We start from the raw sequence: 27818 nt of genomic DNA, 5'->3' as shown, positions 1-27818 counted from the left end.
TTTGGTCTAAACTCCACTCGCCGTGTTTGGAGGAAGAAGAAGGATGAGTACAACCCCAAGAACACCCTTCCAAACCTCGAAGCATGGAGGTGGAAACATCATTCTTTGGAGATGCTTTTCTGCAAAGGGGACAGGACGACTGCACCGTATTGAGGGGAGGATGGATGGGGCCATGTATCGCGAGATCTTGGCCAACAATCTCCTTCCTTCAGTAAGAGTATTGAAGATGGGTAACACACGAAACACACAGCCAGGGCAACTAAGGAGTGGCTCCGTAAGAAGCATCTCAAGGTCCTGGAGTGGCCTAGCCAGCCTCCAGACCTGACCCCAATAGAAAATCTTTGGAGGGATTTGAAAGTCCGTATTGCCCAGCGACAGCCCCGAAACCTGAAGGATCTGGAGAAGGTCTGTATGGAGGAGTGGGCCAAAATCCCTGCTGCAGTGTGTGCAAACCTGGTCAAGAACTACAGGAAACGTATGATCTCTGTAATTGCAAACAAAGGTTTCTGTACCAAATATTAAGTTCTGCTTTTCTGATGTATCAAATACTTATGTCATGCAATAAAATGCTAATTAATTACTTAAAAATCATACAATGTGATTTTCTGGATTTTTGTTTTAGATTCCGTCACTCACAGTTGAAGTACCTATGAAATTACAGACTTCTACATGCTTTGTAAGTGGGAAAACCTGCAAAATCGGCAGTGTATCAAATACTTGTTCTCCCCACTGTATTTGGCAGTATTGGCACAATCAGACGCGAAAGATAAAGTCCAGTTTGGTGCTGTTTGACAGTGCGCACGCGCTTTGGGCGTACGCGCTCAAAAAAGTGCATCATGTCAGAACAGAACGCCAATTAAATGTTTACCCGGCAAAGCTTTAAAGCACGAGCAAATAATTTGTGACAACTTTTGTGATTGCGAATAAGTGCAGTGTCCTGTGAGTGTAACTCTACCACTGCATGTACGTCGAGTTTTACAGTATTGGGACTGAGGCGCCAGAACTGCAGCTGATAGAATGTGCGCTGTAGCACGATACTATCATATTTCTTCAAAAGCAGATCGTGTAGACATTATGTCGCACTATGTCATGTGACATGTCACTATGTCGTGTGACATATGTCACACTGTACAGCCCTGCTTACGCTCATGCAAAGCCCATTGATGTAATATTTTTATTACAATGTTATATGTTGAAATGTTTTTACTATTTATTAAAGAAAACTATGCAAATCATAACAACCTACTGTAAGCCTATTTAATTCTTAATAAAGAATGCTAAAACACAAATGCTGCCGACTAACATCGGTTAGCAAGTCCTGATCAATGTTTTAATTTTACGATCATTTAATTTAATTTATTTCACTGTTATGTTTCAGTTAATAAATCTATTAACAAATTGAAATAACACGAAGTATAAGACACATAATCTATTGACTACGGATGCTCCGATCAGCATTTTTTGCCTCCGATACTGATTTTGATATCTGGGATTCAGTATCGGCTGATACCGATCACCGATCCGATACTAAAATAAAAACAGTGCTGAATTACCTAATAAACAGTATGCCTCACTGTGTGGAAGAGACTGGGATCATTCTTTTGTGAAAGTCATTAGGCAGGCTTGACTTAAACATTACTTTCATAACTTTATGGGGGGTGTTGGATGGCTAAAATACACATTAATTGCGCAGATATTAACATAAATAAATACATGATATTCAATAAAAAATAAAAAGAAGCATGGATAAGATTTATTCATGTTTCTTTTTTATTTATTTTTAGTAATTGCAAAAATAACTAGATTAGTCACAACTTTTTTTCTGTGATTAATCACGATTAATCACCATTAAAAAAAACATATGTTTTTAATATATTTTATAATGTAATAATTTCACAGTTAATCTCCAAATTAATGTAGAAACAAAGACAGTATACAGTATTTTAAATATTTGTCTAACAGGTAGGAAATATACAGAAATTGAATAAAGTTATCAAACAGTTTGCACTGCATAAATTTAAAATTATAGATTAATTCTTATTAAAGTTACAAAAGTTATTTAGTCAAGAGCAGTGAGTAATTTCCTCTGTTCCCTTTTTTCTTTGATTAACTTTACTGACAGAAAGCTTCATTGGCTGCTGTCCCTTTAAGATCTGTCGCTGCTGACAGAGACACGGATCTCACACGCGCCTCATTCTCTCACAACTTTTTACGTTCATTTAAAGGGGTCATATAATGGTACATGCACTTTTACAAGTTGATTGCACTGAAATGTCTGTTGGCAGTGCCTGTACACAACCATCCTATCATGATAAAAATCCATCCAGTGGTTTTGTTTTAATCTCCTTATATGTTTGACCCTCTCTGAAATCAAGCCGTTCGATATTGTGACGTCATAATATCCAACGCCCCTCCCGCGATTGCTGAGTGACAGCTGTGAGCAAGCTGTGACAGCTGTCGTCATAGTAGTCCGCCATTGTTGATATGCTGGAGCAGAATGGCGTCTAAGCGATTGTGGTGTTCTGTTCTTAGATGTAATAAGGAACACAGCAGTCATTTGGATGTTCCTAAATCCGAGCCGTTGAAGATGCAGTGGCTGAGTTTTGTTTTTGAAGCGATATGCCCAAAGGATTGACGCGGGGATTCCCTCACGGGGATTCCCCACGATCATCCATGCTTTCATGTTTGCGCGAATCATTTCACACCAGACAGCTTTACAAACGAGAAAAAACGGATCGGTACCAACGTGTTCCTGCTGAACCTCCAGAAGATGTGAGTGTAATGTTTTATTAACCTTTATATTAGTATTTATATTAATCTTTGCGAAATTTGCAAACCTTGCTGCAGGCTTCACGATGAATGCATCAAGGTTTACACTCAGGGTACATTACGGCATGTTTTCTATGTACGACGTTCTCAATATAATTCATAATCCCACGTTTATAATGAACAACACGTGGTTATTGTGTTAGAAACGGTGTCCGCACAGAACAGTGGGGCGGGGTGAGCAAAGCTCATTATCATTTAAAGACACATGCACTAAAACGGCGTGCTGAAAACAGAGCTGTTTTTGACCAGGTAAAATTAGTGTTTTCTTACAATACTAATGATAATTTTTAATTAAAGTATATTACAAACTTTTTATTTAGACCCTAAATAATCATATTAGCTTGTACAAAAATGGCATTATATGACCCCTTTAAGACTTTATTTAACTCATTTAAGACTGCTCTGTCTGCTCTTATGAGGATACTCGACAAAACTGACATTTTGGCATAATTGCACGTGTTAGTGTTCGTTCAACTTCAAGCCAAAAGAGAACTCGATTCTGGTCTTTCTGTGTGTCGTGTGTGTGTCTTGAATGGTTTAAAAGCATTTGCATGAATAAGAGCGCATCATATAATGTGACGCCAGCCAAAGGATGACTGAAAAAAAAACGGATGCTGCGTTAAAGGGATAGTTCGCCCAAAAATGATATTTAACCCATGATTTACTCACCCTCAAGCCGTTCGAGATGCATATGTCAATCTTTTTTGAGACAAACACATTTTCAGTTATTTTAGAAAATGTCTCAGATCTTTCAGTGGTTATAATGTGAAGCAATGGGGTCCACCTCATTCAAGTCCAAAAATGTGCGTGCATCCTTCACAAATGTAATCCATCCGGCTCCGGGGGGATAAACGAAGGCCTTCTGAGGGTAATCCGTGCGGTTTTGTCGTAAAAATATACATATTTAAAACTTTATACACGAAAATAACTGGCTTCCGGTAGCGGTCGACGCGCGTTCACGGAGATGGATGCTGGCGTATGACGTCGGACGTAGCGTAGGAAGCGTTGTGACGTAGAACGAACGCTACGTCACGACGCTTCCTACGCTACGTCCTACGTCATACGCCAGCATCCATCTCCGTGAACGCACATTTTGGGACTTGAACGAGGTGGACCCCATTGCTTCACATTATAACCACTGAAAGATCTAAGACATTTTCTAAAATAACTGAAAATGTGTTTGTCTGAAAAAAGATTGACATATGCATCTCGAACGGCTTGAGGGTGAGTAAATCATGGGTTAAATATCATTTTTGGGCGAACTATCCCTTTAATTGCGTTAAATATTTACCACTGAGTCTTCTCCCATTTCTAACAGTGACACTTATCCAACTTCCCAACTACTACCTTCGCAGACGTCAACAGCGCAACTGGGTTGTAGTTTGCCAGGTTGAGCTCACAAATGGGTTGAAATTTGTATGAAGTGTTGATTGTGTGAGTAGGATATGTTTAATACAAGATCTGGCAATCGGACAACCTTGGAATAATAAATTGATGTGGTTATTCATATAACGAGATTTGGGCCATACAAATTACGGGAGTTTCACGGGAGAAATAACAAAACGGGAGGAGGGTGGGAGATGGGTGTGAAATACAGGAGACTCCGGGGGAAAACAGGAGTGTTGATAGGTATGCACGTTAGCTTATTTGAATTGGAAACTGTTTACCTGCCGCCTGCGTTCTGCCCAGGTTGCTAGCGCGTGATGTCACACACTTGCGCACAGCATAGAATTACCGCGAGATCGTTTAGAGAACCGACTGCTTTGTAAGCTTTCAAATCGCTCGCGCTGTAATTTGATGCCCCTACGGATCGGGCCCATTGTTACTGATACCTGATCTAAAATGTTATTCCATATCGGAGCCGATACCCGAAACAAATATCGGATCGGAGGATCCCTACTATTGACATGCATTGCCTTTCTAAATTATAGAAAAATTGGGCACACAATTTTAACGTTTAGCCTACTTTGCTTAAATTTGATGCAATAATAGAAGCCTACATTTGTTTCAGTTCTAAAGTTGTAATGTAATTTCAGTATTGTGATTATGAATTTGTTTAACTACAATGTTTCACTTGAATTTATCTGCTACCAGCTCTCAATCGCTCTCAATGAGCCGCAGCACAGCGTCAGATTATGTAATAGAGATAATAAACTGACACTTTTCAAAGTCTGTGATTATAGCGCCACTTAGCGGTAAAAGGCAGCAAATACACATGCCCAATTTTACAGCCGTGGGAATGGCGTATTATTCTGGTTGAGTAACAACTGTACTTTCCATGTGCAGGCCCAAATCACTTTTTGCTATAGTTAGCAATCTCACTAATCCACCACAACATGTTACTTCTGGCTCTGCAGTGCTTGTTAATAGTTTTTCTCAATTATTTTCAGACAAATTGAAGTCGATCACTGAATCCATTACCAAAGACACCAAAGTGACTCAAATGTTCATTTGATGTAAGCTGATTCAGCTCATTCAACAAATTCTCTCTGCTTTCACTCTGACTACCTCTGCTGCCATAAGTGATCTAATTATGAAGTCTAATTCCATATCCTGCCACCTTATATCTAATATCTAATTTACCATTCTTAAGCAAAATACTTGAAAAAGTTGTGGCTTCACAACTGAGATCATACTTAGATCCTAATGGTCTTTTTGAGCCTTTTCAGTCAGGATTTCGCCCATCTCATAGCACTGAAACTGCTCTTCTTGGGGTGGTTAATGACATTCTTCTGTCCATGGATTCAGGGTTAATAAACAAGTGCTGCATTTGACACAGTCTCCCATTAAATACTCATCTCTGTGTGTATCACTGGGATATCAAGCATTGGATGTCCCTGAATTTCCTCAGGTTAAATAATAACACAACTGAAATATTGATGATTGTCTCTGTTGCCACAGTCAAAAGGATGGACCGTCCTTTGATATTGATGGGTTTCATGTTAAGCCTTCTTCATCCATCCGTAACCTTGGTGTTGTATTTGACTCAACTCTTTTTGCTCTCATATTTCTTCTGTTGTTAAAAACATTCGAAAAAATATTCGTAATTTTGCACATCTTTGATCTTCTCTAGCTGATGCTGACACCTTAATTCATGCATCAGTCGATTACAGTATGTTCTCACATCGACCAGGCATTCTGCTCACATTACTCCTCTGCTCATCACTGGTTACCCGTGGCATCACGTATTCACTTTAAGATATTACTTCTAACATTTAAGGAAATAAATGGTCTTGCACCTCCATATCCATCTGATCTACTTTACTCCTACCACCCTGCCCGGTCCCTTAGATCAGCTGAACTTGTTTTTGTTTTTTTGTCCACTGTAGGTGGAAGTTCATTTAGTGTTAATGCTCGTAAATTATGGAATTCACTACCCCTTACACTTCTTTATATCTCATCTATGGCTACCTTCAAGACTCAGCTAAAAACATATCTATTTAACATGTACTTTGGATAATGTGGCTATATGTATCCTTATGTGTTTGCAATGTGTGTGTGGGTGTGTAAATGTATTGTAATGTACAATGTAAAGCGATCTTGAGCTACGGAAAGGCGCTATATACATAAAACTTCTAAGTACCTCAAAATGTTGAGTTGACAGTTTGGATTTTTCAGTCCAACAGAGAGCACCTTCACTCCTGAATCCTGCAGGTCATTGTTACTCAGGTCCAGCTCTCTCAGGGGTGAGTTTGATGATTGTAGAACTGAAGCCACAACTTCACACTGCTGATCAGTTAGATTACAGGCTGCTAATCTGAAAAAAAGTAGTACTCTGGTTATAACCCTCATGGAATAAAAATATATTTTCATACATTTATGATCAATATATTAACTAGTTTAAATATATTGAAATATATATATATATATATTGTGTTAATATATTACAATATATAAACTATATTTACTATGTTACACTAATGTGTATTCACCTGAGTTACTTTCACTAAATTGAGTTGTTTCTGCCACACAAAGTAATGAGTTGAGTTTGTGTGTAAAGTTAATTACTTAAGGGTGCAATGTTGAAAACATGTAAAGTCTAATTGGTCAAAACAAATTGTTGAGTTCAAAACTCTAGTTTTTTTTTTTTTCAACCACTCCTATTCATCAACCAATCAGATTCATGCATTCAACAGCCCCCCCCCCCCCCCCCCCCCACACACACACACACACACACACACACTATAAATTTATATAAAGCACACATTATTAGTAACATTAATTAATGAATGAAAGTCAAACTCAAACCTCAGTATGTTGAGTTGACAGTTTGGACTCTTCAGTCCAGCACAGAGTAGCTTCAGTTTTGAATCCTGGAGGTGATTGTTACTCAGGTCCAGCTCTCTCAGGGAGTTTGATGACTGTAGAACTGAAGCCACAATTTCACACTGCTGATGAGTGAGATTACAGGCTCTTAATCTGGAAAAAGAGAGGACTCTTGTTAAAAGGTTATAATCAGTCAAGAGCTTGTTAATAATGGAGAAGCTTTTGCATACTGGAAAGACGTTAGAGAGCAGGAAGGCCTGGGTTCCACTTTTATTTTACATTACATGCACTTATATGTTCTTACAGTGTACTTACTCTAGAAAGTAAAGGGTAATTTAAGGTAACTGCATGGGTTAAGGTTAGGTTTAGGGGTAGGTTCATGGTTAGTACCTAGTTAGTACCCAGTTCCCTTTCGTTCGGGAACTCCTACGTCTCGTCGGAGGAGTTTCCAACGAATTGGGATCACGCTAGGGAGACCAATTGCCTTCGAGTGAATTAAAACGAGCCAATGAACATTTGCATGCAACATTTGCATTCCGCAGCCCGCCTACGAGAGCGGGTATAAAGGCGGAAGCAAGCGCATACACAAAACGCTTTTAGCTTCGTAGTCGACCGGTTGTGTCCTCTCTGAGTGAATGAGCTTTAAGATTGTATCTATCTTACGCTCTACGAGTCTGCTGTTTCGGGAAGGGATCTCTCTGTGTTGGTGAGACGGCGTTTCAGCGACCGCGCGATTTCCTGTCTGCCGGCTGCATCTACACACTGTTAATTCAAAAGCTGTTTTCACAGCTGGTAAACGGTTGAGTGCGCACAGCGGGCTTGCAGTTTCCCCGCTGTGTTGCCGCGTTGGGTCCCTGTGTGCTTCAGCACAATAAAGAGAGTACTTTCTTCCTGAAAGAGCAACACGAGTGAAGATCGCGTCCTTTTCAGGATGACGATTCACTCGTGTGTTTCTGGATGCGATCGTTTGCTGTCCTCACTTGACGGCCACGTTCATTGTTTCCCATGCCTAATCAGTGTGTGAGACTACGTTCGTGGGTGGTTCATGTTCTCTCAGGAGTGCATGACCACGTCGGCATGTTGTTTGTCTCCACTTTTTAAAGGCTCAAGCCGCTCAGCGTGCCGTGTGCCGTCGAGCGCCGGTTGACAGCGCGGGTTGTCACGGCAACCCAGCGCGCGTCATTCGACGCTCAAGATGCGCGGTCAAGATCAAGACTCGCGTGCCTCTATGAGGTGAGTCCCTTTGCTTATTTCCCGATCTAGTTTCTCTTCTGGTGTACCAGAAGAGGGCTACTTTGGCGAATAACATTGGTGATCTGAGGGTTACTGTGAGCACAAACCACTCACTCCTCTAGCGCATCGCAAACATGCTGAGACTGTTCGTGGGTGGTTTGTGCTCTCTACATGAGAGCATGACCACGTCGTGCCGTTGTTCCTCCTGCCTGAGGGCTTGAACGCTCAGCGTGCCATGTGTCATTGAGGCGATGGCCAAGTTCACTGTTTTGCATGCCTGGTTGACGGCCATGATCGCTGTTTCACATGCCTAATCAGTGTGTTGAGACTGCGTTCATGGGTGGTTCATGTTCTCTCATGAGTGCATGACCACGTCGGCACGTTGTTCGTCTCCCCTTTCTCGTAAAGGCTTGAGCCGCTCAGCGTGCCGTGTGCCGTCGAGGCTTTGAATGGGATTTTGGTCCTTCTCATGAGGGACCAAGCATTTCATTCGGAGCCCCAGGGGAGGACAGATGTCGATCGCTACATCGGAGAGAGGGCTATTATACTCTGAAAATGATGCTGAGTTCCTACTGTAATGGTGTGTTCTCGTGCTGAAGATTCAGACTTGACAGCCACACTTCCTGGGTCTAAAGTGCCTGGATGTGTGTGAATTTTTTTTTTGCAGTATGGAAGCATTTTGGTGCCAATATGGCAAGCCAACCATGCCTAAATCTGCAGAAGTTTTTCCTCTCTCACTACCCCTGTACATTCAGTGCACGTGGGTAGTTCTGATTCGGGGTGGAGCTGCGCTTAGTGACTGACCGTGATAAGTCACAGCGCTGGCCCTCGGTCAGACCATGTCCACACTGGTGGTCCAGAAGCGCCTCAAAACCAGCCCGCTCGGAGTTCGTTTCCCCCCAGCAAAGTGAAGGGAAACGACCCTGAGAGGAGTGACCCGGAGTATGTGATGTCTGCTCTTCGAGAGTGCGTGTCATCACCACTCCTTCCCCTGGAGGAGGGCCGGGTGGAGAATTTTGTTTCTGTTCCGCCGCTGGTCATTCAGTCAGCGGTACCCAAAGTTTGAGCAGTCCACTTCCTCTGAGTCACTCACGGGCCCCAGCGCTCAGATGACAGTGAGGGCTACGGCCTTGTCACTCTCGTCTCTCGCTGGGCAAGGAGGCGGAAACAAGGACTCGTTGCCCCCGGGCCTTGCTCCTCGTTTCCCCTCACAGTTGAACGGTCGAGACTGGTAGTGCAGCACAACGCTCAGCACAAATGAGTTTGGGAGTACGAAAAACACTGATTTGGGATTGCGCTCTGTCAGAGAGACTACTTCTGGTATGTCATTCAGCGTGATACCACATTGAGTTGTTTTTTCACAACTTACTGTGCATAACAACTGGATAAACTCTTTTTGAAGATCCTTGTTAAATGTACACACACGCTTCTTTGACATCTTCACGTCTGACTTGATCTCCTTACTCTCTAATATCCGCCTTCACCAACTGCAAGTTAATCGTTTACGAATTGTGATAAGATGGTAATTTTGTTCTCCAAAATGAGGAGATTGGCTTATCGGCTTATTCTCGCGTGACAGACTACGATTCACTTTTATGATCACCTAGCAAAGACAATTTAGGAAAGAAGAAATACGGGACAAAACATGATTTTCTCATAATAATTTAGGACACTTCAAAGAGAGATGAAATACGGGACTGTCCAAGGAAAAACAGGACGTGTCGTCAACCTATCCACGTGTGATGCATACCGAGTTCATTATTTTCAGGGGCGGAGCAATGAAGAGAGGGGTGTCGATTTCAAAAATTGACAGTGTTTCTCAGAAATCGCTATCTGCTACTTTACAGAATGAATGTGAAACTCAAACCTCAGTATGTTGACTCCACAGTTTGGACTCTTCAGTCCAGCACAGATCAGCTTCAGTCCTAAATCCTGCAAGTGATTGTTACTCAGGTCCAGCTCTCTCAGGGAGGAGTTTGATGACTGTAGAACTGAAGCCACAACTTCACACTGCTGATCACTGAGATCACAGGCTGTTATCCTGAAAAAAGAGATGACTATGGTTAAAAGGTTATGATCAGTCAAGAGCTTGGTCCTGTGTTAATAATGGAGAAGCTTTTGAGCACTGGGGAGACGTTAGAGAGCGGGAAGGCCTGGGTTGCACTTTTATTTTACATTACATGCTGTACAATGTTCTTACAGGGCTTTTCACACTGCAATTAACAACTGGTTATAGTCATTCTTAACCCAGCTTTTAACCCTGGGTAAAGAAATATATCACACTTGTAAGTTAGGAGTGAGTTTAGCAGGATTAGAGCCGCTTCTGCTCTGTTAACCCCGCATTGCAGTGCCAAACTTGCACAGTGTGAAATGATACAGTGTTAAAATATTACGGCTAGATACTTAGCAATGGACAGCCAATCGAGTGCCTCAAGTTCACATGCTTTGTATGGTCACAGAAACACTGACACGCAGTCTGAAATCGAATACTATATAGTATGCCAAAAACTGTACGTTAACAGAGCAGTATGTCTGAATACATAGTATTTGTAAAACAGTCACCGAAAAACCTACTACTTCTGGCAAGATTCTGAAGTGCGCATACAATGGACACTTTACTATCCCATGAGGCCAAGGGAAAGGTTTTATGAATGGCAGTGAAGCGACATAACTGATGCTTGTAGGTCACATAATAATGACAACATGGCGGATGTAGTACATCCGGTTTCCATTCATACTATACACATTCATACTAGGGCTACACAATGTATCGTTTCAGGACCGATTCCACGATAGTCATGGATTGATGGATAGTCATGGATTATTTGCAAAGTTTAACCATCATAGAGTGAAAGTTGATCATTTGCACGTTTTTAAGTTGAGTCAGGCATCAAGCGCAAGAGGACTTGCATGCTGTTTTCTGTGCGCACACACAAAGCCACGCAGACAGCACATGAACGCCGAATTCAGTTCCTTTTCTCTTTCTTTCAAGCTTAAACGGACACATGCACATAAAATTAAGTCAAAATGTCTGTCTCGGCGAGTATCCTCGTAAACACAGTCGGTTGTGTGCTGTAAACAATTGAGAAAGAAAATGGATGTGTGCAATTTATATTAAGTCCGGGCATTCATCTTAAAGGGAGAGCAGTTTAATGTACCTGCAGCTGTCTGTGATATTAATGTTGATCAAACCACAAAAAAGAAAGAGAAAATTACTTTTATAGCTTTAACAAAGATAAACTGTATTAATTAAATATTGAACTCAATTTGAAATAAAATGAATCAAAACTATAAAGACATATTTTAAACCATAGTAACTAATATAAATGACAAAATACGCAACAAAATTAGCTTTGTTAAAATTAGCTTTAACCAAAATAAATTGTATTCATTACGGTAATTAATTATATTAGTTATATTTCATTTATACAGTGAAAAACAAAGCACTGCTCATTTCAATTGTATCTTTCTTCTAATGTATTTATCTATGCTTATAAATTATTATTTACTATGCAGATTCACTTCCCTACAAAATCACCCCAATTATTCTAGAATGATTAATTATATTTAAATAGAGCTATCCAAATCAACTGGTGAAATTGTTTATTTATATTTCGCAATATCGGAGAAAAACTAAATATTGCAATGTAAGTTTTTTTCAATATCGTGCAGCCCTAATTCATACTATATATAACATACATTTTTAATGGTTGCAAAGTTAATTTCGAGAGTTTAATGGAAAGCATTTCTAATGGCAACAGAAAACTCACCAATTGGAGTGAAGAAGATACCTTTTCATTGTACCCTTTACAATCCAAAAAGTCCATTTAGACAAAAAAAAACTTGATAGCAGTCGGCAATACATAATATGAGGATGCACAATGTAAAAGCCTTCATGTAAACGGGTTGCATGCAGCATTCATCTAATCAATGAATCTAACACCGCAAATATGCAAATAAGAACATTAACCAAGGGTTTAGAAGTGTACAGCATGAAACATCAGTTTATAAATACCCAAGATTAATTGTTAACCCCAGGGAAATTATGATCAGTGTAAAGGTTTAAAATGACTCAGGGTTAACTATTTCAAGTGTGAAAAGCCTTCTTGTACATCAATAATTAGTTATAAAACAGATAGTTCTGGACCTTGATTTTGAATGGTTGAGCCGTGTTCTAAGCCATAGTAAATTACTCTACAAGGACTCAAGCCATCCAAGCCACATTACGTTTTCTATGCTCCTATCACGGTTACAGTACCAAAGCATTAAGGCCTGGACTAGTAGGCTCAGAAACTCCTGGAGTACCCACAGCACTGCACATTTTCAAATTCAACTCATCAGGTAGTTAGTAAAGACTCCAAGACCTCTAATATGTGTGTTAGATAAGAGAGACATCAAAAATGTACAGTGCTGGGATACTCCAGGAACAGGGTTGGAAACCACTGACCTAAATCCAGATATTTCTTATTTTAATACATCCTCACCACAACTAGATATGAGGTAGCCTAATTTAAAAGTGTGATTTCTAGACCAGGAAAATGAATATATTTTTCTAAAAATGCTTAACCCTTGTCTGGTGTTCACAACCCAATTACTCCTGTGGTGTTCCCGGTCAAAAATGACCGGACTATAAAAAATAGCTTATAAATCACTTGTTATGCAATATTATCACCCAATATTGGATTCAATCTTTTTGTCCACTTGTTCTCTTTCAGTTAGGACTGGTTTTATATTTCTATTTGCATCTGATTAATTGTAGGCCTCATTTATTTGATAGTAGGCATCTCCTTTTTTGAGTAAAAAAAACATTATTTTTGAATAATTTTGGAAATATTAAATGAAATCTGAAGAAAATTGGCACTGTTGATCACACCAGTCTACTTTAATATTTCACCAGGAATTTTGTTTTGAAAAACTTTTATTTTGTACAAAATGGCACATAGTCACACGTGTGGTGTTCCCGGTCAAAAATGACCGGACTACAAAAAATAGCTTATAAATCACTCATTATGCAATATTATCACCCAATATTGGATTCAATCTTTTTGTCCACTTGTTCTCTTTCAGTTAGGACTGGTTTTATATTTCTATTTGCATCTGATTAATTGTAGGCCTCATTTATTTGATAGTAGGCATCTAATTTTTTGAGTAAAAAAAAAAAATTATTTTTGAATAATTTTGGAAATATTAAATGAAATCTGAAGAAAATTGGCACTGTTGATCACACCAGTCTACTTTAATATTTCACCAGGAATTTTGTTTTGAAAAACTTTTATTTTGTACAAAATGGCACATAGTCACACTTGTGGTGTTCCCGGTCAAAAATGACCGGACTACAAAAAATAGCTTATAAATCACTCATTATGCAATATTATCACCCAATATTGGATTCAATCTTTTTGTCCACTTGTTCTCTTTCAGTTAGGACTGGTTTTATATTTCTATTTGCATCTGATTAATTGTAGGCCTCATTTATTTGATAGTAGGCATCTCATTTTATGAGTATATATTTTTTTATTTTTGAATAATTTTGGAAATATTGAATAAAATCTGAAGAAAATTGGCACTGTTGATCACACTAGTCTACTTTAATTTTTCACCAGGAATTTTGTTTTGAAAGACTTTTATTTTGTACAAAATGGCACATTGTCACTCTTGTGGTGTTCCCGGTCAAAAATGACCGGACTACAAAAAATAGCTTATAAATCACTCATTATGCAATATTATCACCCAATATTGGATTCAATCTTTTTGTCCACTTGTTCTCTTCCAATTAGGACTGGTTTTATATTTCTATTTGCATCTGATTAATTGTAGGCCTAATTTATTTGAGAGTAGGCATCTAATTTTTTGAGTGAAAAAAAACCATTATTTTTTAAATAATTTTGGAAAAATAAAATAAAATTTGAAGAAAATTGGCACTGATGATCACACTAGTCTACTTTAATTTTTCACCAGGAATTTTGTTTTGAAAAACTTTTATTTTGTACAAAATAGCACAGAGTTACACTTGTGACGTTCCACTGGGCCATTGAGGGCCACTGTTTCAATTGGCCATTTAAAGTGAATGGGAGAGACATGTGTTAGAAGTCCACGAGGAATATCTTTACATCTGAGTGATGGATTATGGTGAGTTTGGGCTCTTTTTAATCTTAACAACCTCATGTAAATAATGTTGTGCCATTTTCCACAATATATGCATGCTTCATTGAGTTATGAGTTAAAACGCGACATAAGTGCTAGGCTACAACTATATTCAAGGCTCTGTGAGCGCATGTGGGGGTTTGTGTGTTACAACTCAATTAGGAATATCTTTAGATCTGAGTGATGGATTATGCTGAGTTTGGGCTCTTTTTAATAGTGATAGTCTGCTGAAAATAATGATGTACAGTTTTCTACGAACTGTGCATGCTTCGTGAAGTTATGAGCGAAAACCAAACGCGAGTGCTTCATGAGTATATACTTGGCTAGGTGCGTCTGTGGTATTTTCTGTGTTAGAACACCATGAGGAATATCTTTAGATCTGATTGATGGAATATATTGAGTTTGGGCTCTTTTTAATCGTGAGCTCCTGCTGTAAATAACGATGTGCCATTTTTCATGATCGATATAATTTTCATGAAGATACGAGTAAAAAGGCCAAGTCTAAGCTACCTTGATTGGCTACGTGAGTCTGTGCGTCTGTGATATTTTTTTGTGTTAGAACTCCATGAGGAATATCTTTAGTTCTGAGTGATGGATTATGTTGAGTTTGGACTCATTTTAATTGTAAGCATCTGCTGTAAATAATGATGTGTCATTTTCCACAATCGGAGCATGTATCATGAAGTTACGAGCGGAAATGTGTCTAAAATTAACCTGTTAAGCCTCACCAGTGCGTCGGCGCACTGAAGCGTTTTTTTATATATATAGCTCAAAGTTACTATCAGATTTAATGTTATACTTTGACAAACTATACATCATTAAAAAGATATAATACTCAAGTTTCAGTATTTGACCACTATTGTATTCTGAGAAACTTATAGCGACAGTTATTTCTTAATTTGTGTCAGGAGTTATGAAATGAAAAAATGAGTCGATACCTTTGATATGAAAAATGCGCGTCAGCTGCTTTCATTCATAAAAAACTCCTGTGCTGTCGTCATGACAGCGATACACAAAACAACGTCCCTCAGGGCTTTAGCTCAAAAATGTGCAGATTTGGAGAAATATTGATATATTCTCATAGATTCACATCATATTTCTATAGACAGGAATAATATTTATTGAATTTATACCCAAATGCGTCGATGTAATCATTATGAGCGCTTGCATACTCTGATACTGTGTTTTCAATCCATACCAACAGCCTGAGGGCGCTATATGCACAATAATTGTCCATATATGGAACATGAAGAAGAGCCATGATCATGTGACATTCCAGGACGTCACTGATACACACAAAGCTACAGAGTTCGCGCTGTAAAATGCAGATAAAGAGGTTTTGAAGATAATAAACATGATTGCAATGATATTTGAGTTACCTGTATTTTTCAAGACATGCCAGGTATTTTCATAATAATAGATTATATTTATAATGTAATGCTAATCTATATAGACTATCATTGTGCAGAACAGTATACAATAGTATATTTTCTGTCTGATTTTTTTATCTGAAGCCAAATTAGATCACAGAAGATTATTTAAAATACTCCACTTGCGTTATAAAAGTAAGTTTGGAGCACAAACATGGTTTTAATCTCATAAATGGTCGTGTATTGATGGTGTGCTAAGCTAACATGCTAGCTAGCCCTAGGTGCACCTGCAACCTAGAAGTTATACTTTTATGTTTTTTTGAATGCTTACTGAAAGTTTCTTTATTCAAGAATGTTCTTTATTCTTTATTTAAAATGTGAGGTGAACTTTGAGAAAAGAATTTAGGGATTGAAACCCTATGAATAGCCTGTGAATAGCCAGTCGTTAGTAAGTATAATGCAGACAAAAGAAATGCATATTTAGAGCCATAACCAGGCTGGAGAGGTGTGAATGTGTGCAGGGGGAGACTGAGACTGAATGGGGCTCGTTTGCACCACAAAACAATAGAGACAATATACTGGATAGATGGTTAGAAGATGACAATAAACATCAGAAGCATCTTAGCGTCAAATCAAAATAAAGTCAACTGACATGGTCTTGAAAAACATTTAACTAAATACAGAGTTTTGGACTTATTATCTTCAGATTTTAAACATAAAATGTTTAGACATGTGGCTTTAGCTGTAGTGCATTTCTAGATTGCTCCAGTGCCAACTTCAATTTTATTTTCATGAGGATGTTTCATAAAAATTAATTTCTAATAACTTTACAAAACTTTGAAGCTATTTATAACAATTTTTGTCATTATGATAATTTTTAATTCTACATTTACAATAAACTGCCAGGTGTCAGCTTTCAAATGAGATCATACTTGTGCTTTTAGTACAAAGGGTTCATGAACTGTATCTGTTTCAGTTTGGGTATGTCATTTCTGGGGATTTTTCAAAAGTGGGGTTGCAGCTTAACAGGTTAAGCATCCATACATGGTTTACACATGGGTCTCTTGAAGGGCTTCTTTTAGAAAAACCTCGCTCAAGTTTAGTAAAAAAGCCTGAAACAATTATGCTTGTTGTATTCTACTCATTGAGACCTTTCAAATGACATATGACACAGGACTATCAGAGCTGTATGATGTATTTGACATATTGCTGAATGTAATACAAAAAAGTAGTTTATAAATTATGATTTTTTTTATTTTTATTTATCAGCAAATAACTCAGCACTACTTAGGAGTTTATCAAATTGGCTACATTCATTGTAAATTTCAGACTCTAAGCTTTCAAATGACACCTATTTTAAGTTGATCAAGGTAATAGTTTTGAAAAATATTATAATTATTTATTTCGCAGCTAGGTGGCGCCTGCGGGGGGTACACTCAGTTTTAGAGTGATAACTCAGCAGATGTTAGGAGATGATCAAAGTGATTAGATCCATTAAAAAGCTGAGATTCTAAGCTTTAAAATGATACATATTTTGTGTTGTTCCATTCATTGGTTGCATTGGTCTCTCCCATTCACTTTCAATGGCCCATTGAAACAATGGCCCACAATGGCCCTCAATGGCCCAGTGGAACACCACAAGTGTAACTCTGTGCCATATTGTACAAAATAAAAGTTTTTCAAAACACAATTCCTGGTGAAAAATTAAAGTAGACTAGTGTGATCAACAGTGGCAATTTTCTTCAGAATTTTTTTTTTTCCCTAAATTATTCAAAAATTATGTTTTTTTTACTCAAAAATGTAGGTGCCTTCTCTCAAATAAATGAGGCCTACAATTAATCAGATGCAAATAGAAATATAAAACCAGTCCTAATTGAAAGAGAACAAGTGGACAAAAAGATTGAATCCAATATTGGGTGATAATATTGCATAATGATTGATTTATAAGCTATTTATTGTAGTCCGGTCATTTTTGACCGGGAACACCACAAGTGTGACTATGTGCCATTTTGTACAAAATAAAAGTTTTTCAAAACAAAATTCCTGGTTAAATATTAAAGTAGACTGGTGTGATCAACAGTGGCAATTTTCTTCAGAATTTATTTAAAATTTCCAAAATTATTCAAAAATAATGTTTTTTTTACTCAAAAAATTAGATGCCTACTCTCAAATAAATGAGGCCTACGATTAATCAGATGCAAATAGAAATATAAAACCAGTCCTAATTGAAAGAGAACAAGTTGACAAAAAGATTGAATCCAATGTCGGGTGATAATATAGCATAACAACTGATTTATAAGCTATTTTTTGTAGTCCGGTCATTTTTGACCGGGAACACCACAAGAGTGACAAGGTGACAAAACTCCCCCTAAAAAATTAAGAAAATTGTCACAAAACATTTCAGAAGTAGTTATACCATTTGTGAATTAAGTCACTAAGTTTCAGTACAAAGCGATAACATTAACTAGTATTTTCGGGAAAAAGAAAATCTTCTCCGGGTCAAAATGACCCGAACACCACATGAGGGTTAATCCTTATCCAGTAAATTATGTACAATGGAAAAGTCATGTAAATTCATTGGTTGAAAAGACTGTAATTGCTGAAGAACTTCAGAAATGTAATGACTTGGATTTCAATTACAATTACAAATTAAAATAATGATTTTAAATATTTTAATCTGTAGACACTTTAAATTTATGTAAATGAAAAAACCATTACAGTACATTTAACTAAACTATTAGCCTACATGAGATGTATTATGTTCATATTTCAAATCAGTTTAAATTATGTTCATATTTTCACACTCACATAGCTTTTCTGCAGTTCCTCAGAGCAGGTAACAGTCTCCATTGACTCTCCTGTGATGAGATGTTGTACTTTTTAAGGTCAAACTCATCCATCACCTTTTCTGACATCAGGATCATGTTTGCCAAAGTTGAACATTGTGCGAGAGAAAGGTGTTTGTCGTTTGTATCAGATTGTAAAAATGCCTGCATTTCTTCAACAAGAGTACTATCCTTCATCTCAATCAAGCACTGTGACAGATTCATCCATCTTTCAGGACTGACATTGTCTTTTGAACTTTCTGTGTTTTCGTGTCTTTTAAGGTTTTGGATTATTTTCTTGATCCTCTCTGGGTTGTTCTCTGTGTGAATCAGCAGATCCTGTAAGAGTCTCTGATTGGACTCCAGTGAGATGCCATGAAGGAATCGAAGGAAAAGATCCAGGTGTCCATTTTTACTCTTCAAGGCTTTATTCATTGCTCCCTTCAGAAACACATTCAGAGAAACAATCGTACACCGAGTTCTGGACTGTCCTGTGAGGAACATTTTCAGAACTTCACTGTTCTTGTGTAAATAACAGAAAAACACATACAGAGCTGCAAAAAACTCCTGAAAGCTCAGATGTACAAAGCTGTAAACCTTCCTGTGATAAATCACAGATTCCTCCCTAAAGATCTCAGTGCAAATCCCAGAATACACTGAGGCGTCAGTGACATCTATGCCGCTCTTAATCAGGTCCTCCTCATAGAACATCACATTGCCCTTCATCAGCTGATTGAAAGCCAGTTCAGCAAGTTTCATAATCACTTCTCTGTTGGACTGCAGGAGTTTCTCTGGATCTCTCCCTTCATACTTCTGGTTCCTCATACTAGTTTGAATGAGGAGGAAGTGTATGTACATTTCAGTCAGAGTTTGAGGGATTTCTGCACTGAGATCTTGTTTCAGGATGTTTTGAAGCACAGTGGCTGAGATCCAGCAGAAGACGGGTATGTGACACATGATGTGGAGGCTTCTTGCTCTTCTGATGTGTGAGATGATTCTGCTGGCTTGATGCTCATCATTGATTCTCTTCCTGAAATATTCCTCCTTCTGAGGGTCATTGAATCCCTGAATTTCGGTCACACGGTTGATGTATTCTGAGGGGATCTGATTGGCTGCTGCTGGTCTGGTGGTGATCCAGATGAGAGCAGAGGGAAGCAGATCTCCTTTCATGAGGTTTGACATCAACACACCCACTGATGAAGACTCAGTCACATCAGAAACTTTCTCACTGCCTGAAAACATCAGTGTAATTCTGCTTTCATCCAGACCATCAAAGATGAACACAACTGTACATTCATCATAAATCTTTGAGTCCAGATCTTGAAGTTCAGGATGAAAGTCCAGCAGAAGTCTGTGAAGACTGTACTGATGATCTCGAATCAAGTTCAGCTCTCTAAATGGAAGCACAAACGTGAAATCTACACCCTGATTGGCTTTTCCCTCGGCCCAGTCCAGAATGAACTTCTGCACAGAGACGGTTTTTCCAATTCCAGCGATGCCTTTAGTAAGAACAGTCTTGATTTTATCTTTCTTCTCTCTTCTCTTCTCCTCATATCCTAGTTCAGGTGAAGGATCAAAGATGTCATTGCAGTTGATTGGAGTGTCTTGGAGGGTCTTGTAACTTTTCTCCATCTGTAACACCTCATGTTCTTTATTCACCCCTTCACTCTCTCCCTCTATGATGTACAGCTGTGTGTAAATCCTGTTCAGGAGGGTCTGATTCTCTTGTAGTTTGATTCCCTCAAATAAGTTCTCATACTTGTTCTTCATGCTGGTTTTGTGGTGGTCTTTGACTCTCTGCAGATCATCATGCACTGACTGGTGAGAATCGAGCTGCAGGGCTGCTTCTGTGTCAAGATGACTGATGTGTTTCTGACAGGAGGAGGATGTGCTGGTCTGACAGGACACATCTCTGATCTGGTCAGCTCTCCCACCACTGAAAACACATTAAGAAGACAGAGACACAAAAACCTCTGTTAAAATAAATATAAAAAACATACTACATGTAGAAACTGACTTCCTAATATATTACATGGAGATCCTCGCAAGTTCTCGCACAGATTTTATTTACCCATGTTGCCAACGAACTGTTAATGAATTATGCACATCAGGCATTTGGGGGCAGATAATGACCTGCATATTAAAAGTAATTAGACATCAATATTTCAGTGGTCAAAATGTTCGAATAAAAGAGAAAGGCGGCTAAAATTCTTGACCAGATTTAACAGAAACCATTATTTTAAAATATCACAGAAACACAGACATGAAGAAAAAACAGTGTTCATGTGAAATGATTACATGTAATTGATTTACTTGTAAATGGTGACAGATGATACTTAAAGGGGTCATATAATGGTACATGCACTTTTACAAGTTGATTGTACTGAAATGTGTGTTGGCAGTGCCTGTACACAACCATCATTAAATGATAAAAATCCATCCAGTGTTTTTTTATTAAATCTCCTTATATGTTTTCGCCTCTCTCAAATCAAGCTGTTCGACCTAGTAACGTCACACAGTCGGACGCCCCTCCCACGATTGTTAATTGACAGCAGCATTTCAACACAGACCCGCCCTCGCTCGTGAGCGAGCTGTCAATCATAGTCCGCGCGTCATTGTTGATACGCTGGAGCACTGTCTATGAGCAGATTGGCGTCTAAGCGATTGTGGTGTTCTGTTCTTGGGTGTAATAAGGAACACAGCATCATTTTGATGTTCCTAAATCCGAACCGCTGAAGATGGCATGCTTTACAATGAATGCGGCTAAGGTATACACTCAGGATACATTACGGCATGTTTTCTATGTACGACGTTCTCAATATAATTCATAATCCCACGTTTATAATGAACAACGCGTTATGGTTATTGTGTTATTACAAACTGTGTATGCACAGAACAGAAGGGCGGGGTGAGCAAAGCTCATTATCATTTAAAGACACTTAAATGGCGTGCTGAAAACAGAGCTGTTTTTGACCAGGTAAAATTAGTGTTTTCTTACAATACTAATGAGAATTTTTAATTAAAGTGTATTACAAACTTTTCATTTAGACCCTAAATAATCATAATAACTTGTACAAAAATGGCATTATACGACCCCTTTAAGTTTAATGACAACATGTTACAATGTTTATATGGTACAATGACTGGTAGGTACTGTTTGTATTATTGCTTAACACAATTTTCACGATTTCAATTATATTCTTGGGATTTGATTTAAATTTTGTCAATATTGACTCATTTGGATAAATATTAGGTAGGCAACAGTAGATGGCCAGTAGATAGATAGTAAAAATCTCAAATAATGCTGTAAACATACAGAGAGCCCTATCAGCTGGTATTATTAACCCTCTGGGGTCTAAGGGGTTTTTGGGGTCCTTGAGATGTTCTGACATGCCCTGACATTTGTGCTTTTTTCAGTTGCTTATAAACATATTAATGGCAAAGGTGTAATTACACTCTATTTAGCACAAACAGGGCTACCATAATATGTGAGCAACATGCATTTACATGTTTGTATTTTTGAGAGAATAATGGTTATGCATGGTTATTGAAAAAACTAAAAACTAAAGTTTCTGAAATAAGGCCACAAAACACATACTAAATATGTGTCAATAAGACTTTTGACTAATGGATGTTGTTGCCTAGTGTTTTTTCTTCAAAATGATGTGAAAATCATCCTGCCTAATCATTCACATAAAACATACATTGATTTAAATCTTGTAAAACACTTTTGGTTTGGAAAGGCAATATGTGCAAAGGGCGTCAACGATCGAACATCAACATGCATATTTAGTGGTTCACACCTGAGGAGACAATGGGGCCCACATACTTAATGAGCCATTCATTCAGGTGTGTCACCTATAGCCACAAGAAAGAATGCAAGAGCATTGGTTCACAGTTGGAAGCATCTCAATTTTATTTTATTTTTTCCACAAATTGTGCTTGTAAATTGTATAATATCCAAGGAAAACATGTCCAGTAATTGTGCAGTTAATTCTCATACTGTATTTTCAGTTTTGGAATATGTATCCTCTCCCCAAATTTGTCAATAATAAAACACAATAAAAATTATTTAAAGAAAAGGCTTATATTTACCTTTTAAAATTTGTTTACATCTACCTTGTAAATATATATTTTTATAGACGCCGGCGTGATTGCCGACCTCAGAGGGTTGAAGGTTAAAAATATCAAATTAAATTACAAATGTGGTTTTCATTATAACAAGAATTATTTATTGACAAGTAAAAATATAATAAATATGTAATATAGTGCACATATTTAGCAAAATACTCCTCTCTATAGCAATTGTTTCTAGTCAACTAACGTGCTATGGTCATTAAATGGCTTTCCTGACGTAAATAATGTTCTGTGCCATAATTGTTCTCCTGCTGTTTTATTGACCTCTTTCCCTGGTTGAAAGACACTCATTGATCGATATTATGTATGAGGCATATACCTTTCTGGTAAGTTGTACTGTATCTTTAAATAAAAAGTAACAGATGATTGGTTTACTTGAACTGAGGCGCTAACAGCGATCTGTCACGTCACATTTACAAGCGCCAAAACGGTCTTCGTGTCCTCGATTTTTCTCTGCGTGAGAAAGTGGATGTGTGGCGTGAGAGCGTGTGAAAAGTGTCAATTGATGAGTCTCACGGTGAATGTGTGAGAGTTGGCAGCCCTGTATTACTTGATCAATCTATAGTGTTACATCGCCATCTAATGGTCTGGCAGCAGAATACAGCGTTTTTAGTCGTTCTCACGGATCTGTGTGAATGGCAATCATTTTGACAATGATATCATCAATACGTGTGAAACTCAAAGGAAAAACTTCTCCTATTTAAGCAAATTGTTTTCATGTACACGTACCCTTAAGTGAATGTAAACACTGAGAAAGAGCGCGTGTAACAGTATATTGGATCCGTGCAGCTCTTAAAGTGACAGCAGCCTAATAAATCTGCTAAATCCAACAACAAAAGACAAAGATAAGATCACTCACTGCTCTTGAATTACTAAACTGTAGTTTTAAAAAGTATTAGTCTATATTTAATGTATGCAGGAGTGTTATTTTATATTTGATTACTTTATTAGATTTCTGTTGTAGGCTATTACTTATCTGAATACCACAATTAGCACATCTTCCTGTAAAACCTAAAGCAGTGTTTTTTTTTATTTGTATTTTTGTTCTGTTGTATTTTTTGTCGGTTTTGCTTATAATTTAGTTTCCCTCAAGGCTAATTCATGGAATATTTTATTGTTAAATTTGTGAAAAATCACAAAACAGAATAAACCGACATATGGTTTAATTATAGTTTATGGGCTCTCATGTACGTTCCGCTCACATTCGGCACGAATCCAAACGTTTCCATTGTTGCGATGAAACATTTGGTTGCTAACCTATCATTTCTTTTGTAAACAAAGCTTTGTACTTCACTCGTGTCCTGATATCCAGGTAAAACAGCGTTCACAGGCACAAAAATGTGTTTTGGTTTACCACTGCCGATGGTACTCAGTTATCACGCTGACTGACACAGCCCTTAACAAAAGTGGAAATATCGAACATTTAATTTACATATTTTTAATTAAATGAATGTTCTAGAACTTCTGTGCCGCCCCCAATCTGAGAGCCACTGACTTACAATAATTAACCTTGTATTAGTTTTTGCTGAAGTATTGATAATTGTGAAATTTCACTGACATTTAAAGTGACTCATATCATGAAATAAGACTTTGATCATATCACCCACCTATAAAATAATCGTGATTATGATTTTGCCATAATCAAGCAGCCCTAATAATACAATTAGAAACATTCTATAAACCCTCTGCACACAAAAGTATCATTTCTAAATTATATTTACAAACAGAGCATTAAATCTTTGTATTAAAGTAGTGTAAACGTAATTTTATTACGATTAGAATTAGACAATTCATTTTTATAAGCTGACTTTCAATGTTGTTGCTTTTTGTCAGTTATATATTTTCATATATGATGTAAGAATCATAACTATAATTTGTTTGAGTCGTTGATGTTTATTTCATATTTTGAGGAGTTACTTTAGAATATTTTAACTTGAACGGACCACTAGTGGAAACTTTTTCATTTCATTTACATTTAATGTAAGTTCAGAGTTTGAATGTCACCTAGCGGCCATATTGGCTACTGCGCCTAAAACTCCCAGAGCATATTGATAGTTTGAGACAAATTTGAAAGACAACTTGTTTGGATTTGTCACTCTGACTTGCAGGTTTAGGTGCCCAGGCACAGGTTTTAACCCCCTGAGGTCGGCAATCACGCCGGCGTGATCTGCTCGTTTTTTTTTATATCAGTGCAAATTACTCTGTTGATTTTGATTTTACATACTTGTGTTGTACATCATTCAAAACTGTTAAATGTCTTCTTTTATTTGTGTACACTCATAATAAAAACAAAATGTTGTGTTTTTCGTAAAACAAAGAAAATAAACATGATGCGCGTTCTGCCGTCTCTCTCAATGTGAAACTCATTCTGAAACGCGACAGAAAATGACCTGTAACTCAGCGAATGTTTGTCACACAGACTTGAAACGCATGTCTATACAACGCTTGGAATCTCTATTTTTAAAGTATGTAAATTATATAAAAAACAAATATTCTATTTTTAAGTAATCCATACGAAAGCAGCGGCATGTACAGTTTCTCAAACGCGTCCTCATTAACTATAATGTGACCACACCCACGCGCGCACGAGCGATTGACATGCAAATGATCCATGCGGAGAAACGCAGACCTGTAAACGCCCTCATCACCTCAAAACAAAGAAGCAGAGACTTCATAACTTACTCTTCTCTGCTTTCATCGGGTTTGGACAACATAAGCTGTGCTGTGCTGTGCTGTTTACCTTGAATTTACCTCGGATTTACCTCAGAAGAACGCGATTTGAAGATGAGAAGATTTTTAAGGTAAGACATGTTAAACTGGTCGTGCCAGATTAAAATGTATGTTATGAAATGAGTTTGGAGTAAAAACATGAACTAAGCCTAATGTCATATATGTACATGTAGACAGAAACATGAAATGTGAAATGTGAACTAGAATGATAGGCAACCTTTCAGTGCTTGTATAGCCAACGTGTTCAACACGAGGGTGTTTTTATATTCTAATAAAACGCAGCATGGTAAAAGTAGGCTAATATATATATATGTGTGTGTGTATTCTGTACATTTTAAAAAGCTATTTTAACCTGAAAAATCTAAAATATATTCCCCAAATTGTGCAGCATAGTTTCTCTTGATATCAGCATGTTCACAGTTGTTTTGTTGTTGTTGTTGTTGTTTTTAGAGGAACAAGATGCCACTGATGAGTCCTGCTGACTTCAACATTCACATAAGTCTCCATACATGAACATGCTAAAGTGAAAAAACACCATGGAAATGAAAGGTATGTAGCCTACTATGTTTCAGGAATGGCACAAAGGTGTGTGACAGTTCAAGTCTCTGTCTTTAGTTCAGTGTGTTAAATAATGTGTTTTTTTTTTGTCATTATGTTGTGTTGTAAATACATTAAAAACCATCAAAAAGCCATTCTTTTTTAAATCTCCTCATTCTTTGTGCAAGGTTGCTCAGAATGGCAGGGCCTGATAGCTCCTAATAGGGCCATTAGGGAGTGTCTTTTGTCTTTCTCAGGTGAGAAAAGCTTACATAATAATGAGATGTCCACGCCTCTTGCATAGAGCTTTCTCACACAAAACGCGTCGTAAAATTTTTAAATCAATATATTGTCTTCTCTGAATGAGCAGTCAGGATGATTTTCACATAGTTTTGAAGCAAATATTCTAGGCTACGTGATACAATTTTCAAAAGTCTTATGAAGAAATAATCAGTATGGGTTTCATGAGCTTATTTCAGTGACAATTTTTTTTTGTTTTTTCACAAACCATGCATAAATGTTATTATCTCAAAACTACTAACTTTTATATACATGCTGCTGATATATTATTGTAGCAGAGTTTGTGCTGAATACAGTGTAATCAGACTTTAGCCATGAAAATGTCACAAGTAACAGAAATAAGCACAAATGTCAGAGCATGTCAGAACACCTCCAGGCCCAGAAAACAGCTCAGACCTCAGAGGGTTAAATTAATAGAAAAGAAAAATACAGTACAGCAATCATTTAAGTTTGGATATGTAATTTTCCAGTCTTTGTTTAAGAATAGGGTCGCCAGGTAAGAGGCTAATGAGACTAACTAGTTATCTGGATTCCAAGACTATAATCTATAAATATATTCAATTTGGACACATATTTTAGATAGGCTGTTGGCCCTTTATTTTAACAACTATTTGTGCAACCATACGCACACTTGTATTTGTCTGTATGTGTGTTATTGCAATATCTCGTCTAGGGCGCCAACAGAATCTAGACCGGCCCTGAACTTCACGATACTCACACGTCAGAGTCAGAGGTCACAGCAGGTCCATCACTGAACATAGGGGGTGCTTGCATGGAGTGGTTACTCTTCATAGACACACAGCTGAATCCTGGATATGGTCCATCACTGAACATAGGGGGCGCTTGCATGGAGTGGTTACTCTTCATAGACACACAGCTGGATACTGGAGATGGTCCATCACTGAACATAGGGGGCACTTGCATGGAGTGGTTACTCTTCATAGACACACAGCTGGATACTGGATATGGTCCATCACTGAACATAGGGGGCACTTGCATGGAGTGGTTACTCTTCATGGACACACAGCTGAATCCTGGATATGGTCCATTACTGACAGTGTTGTGTGTAACGCGTTACAAAGTAACGCGTTACAGTAACGTAACTACTTTTTCGGGTAAAAAGTAGTGTAACGCGTTACTACTAAAAATTTGGTAACGAAACGTAGTTCCTTTTTCAATTCGGCGCAACGTTACTTTTCTCATGGATATATTTGACAGCGACACTGCCTCAGCTGTGCGCTTGAGAGAAGAGAACTGTTGAGAACTGAAGAAAACGATTTAGTTTCATATTTATGTTTAAATTAAAAATAAAATAACAATTTTGTGTGGAGACATGATTTTTACCACTTTATTAAGTTTGTTTTTGTAGAAAACCTGTATTTAAAGTGAATTTCGTTTTGTATTAATTGTATCTTAATTTGAATCAATGTTTTATCAATCAATTGCC

At 37.7% G+C, this 27818-nt stretch overlaps 1 protein-coding gene across 1 annotated transcript; it reads right to left on the bottom strand.

The window, feature by feature from the left end:
* Positions 1–9433: 9433 nt before the first annotated feature.
* Positions 9434–27388, bottom strand: LOC308696545 (protein NLRC3-like; the record flags this gene model as incomplete). Its single annotated transcript, XM_081375342.1, has 4 exons — positions 9434–9556; positions 10174–10369; positions 18651–20603; positions 27090–27388. The coding sequence occupies 4 exons, from the start codon at positions 27386–27388 to the stop codon at positions 9434–9436; spliced, it is 2571 nt and encodes an 856-aa protein (XP_081231468.1).
* Positions 27389–27818: the final 430 nt, after the last annotated feature.

This window comes from Scardinius erythrophthalmus, assembly GCF_964197995.2.
Source record: "Scardinius erythrophthalmus genome assembly, chromosome: 1".
In the NCBI taxonomy this organism is placed as follows: domain Eukaryota; kingdom Metazoa; phylum Chordata; class Actinopteri; order Cypriniformes; family Leuciscidae; genus Scardinius; species Scardinius erythrophthalmus.
This window is presented reverse-complemented; position numbering and strand designations above follow the sequence as displayed.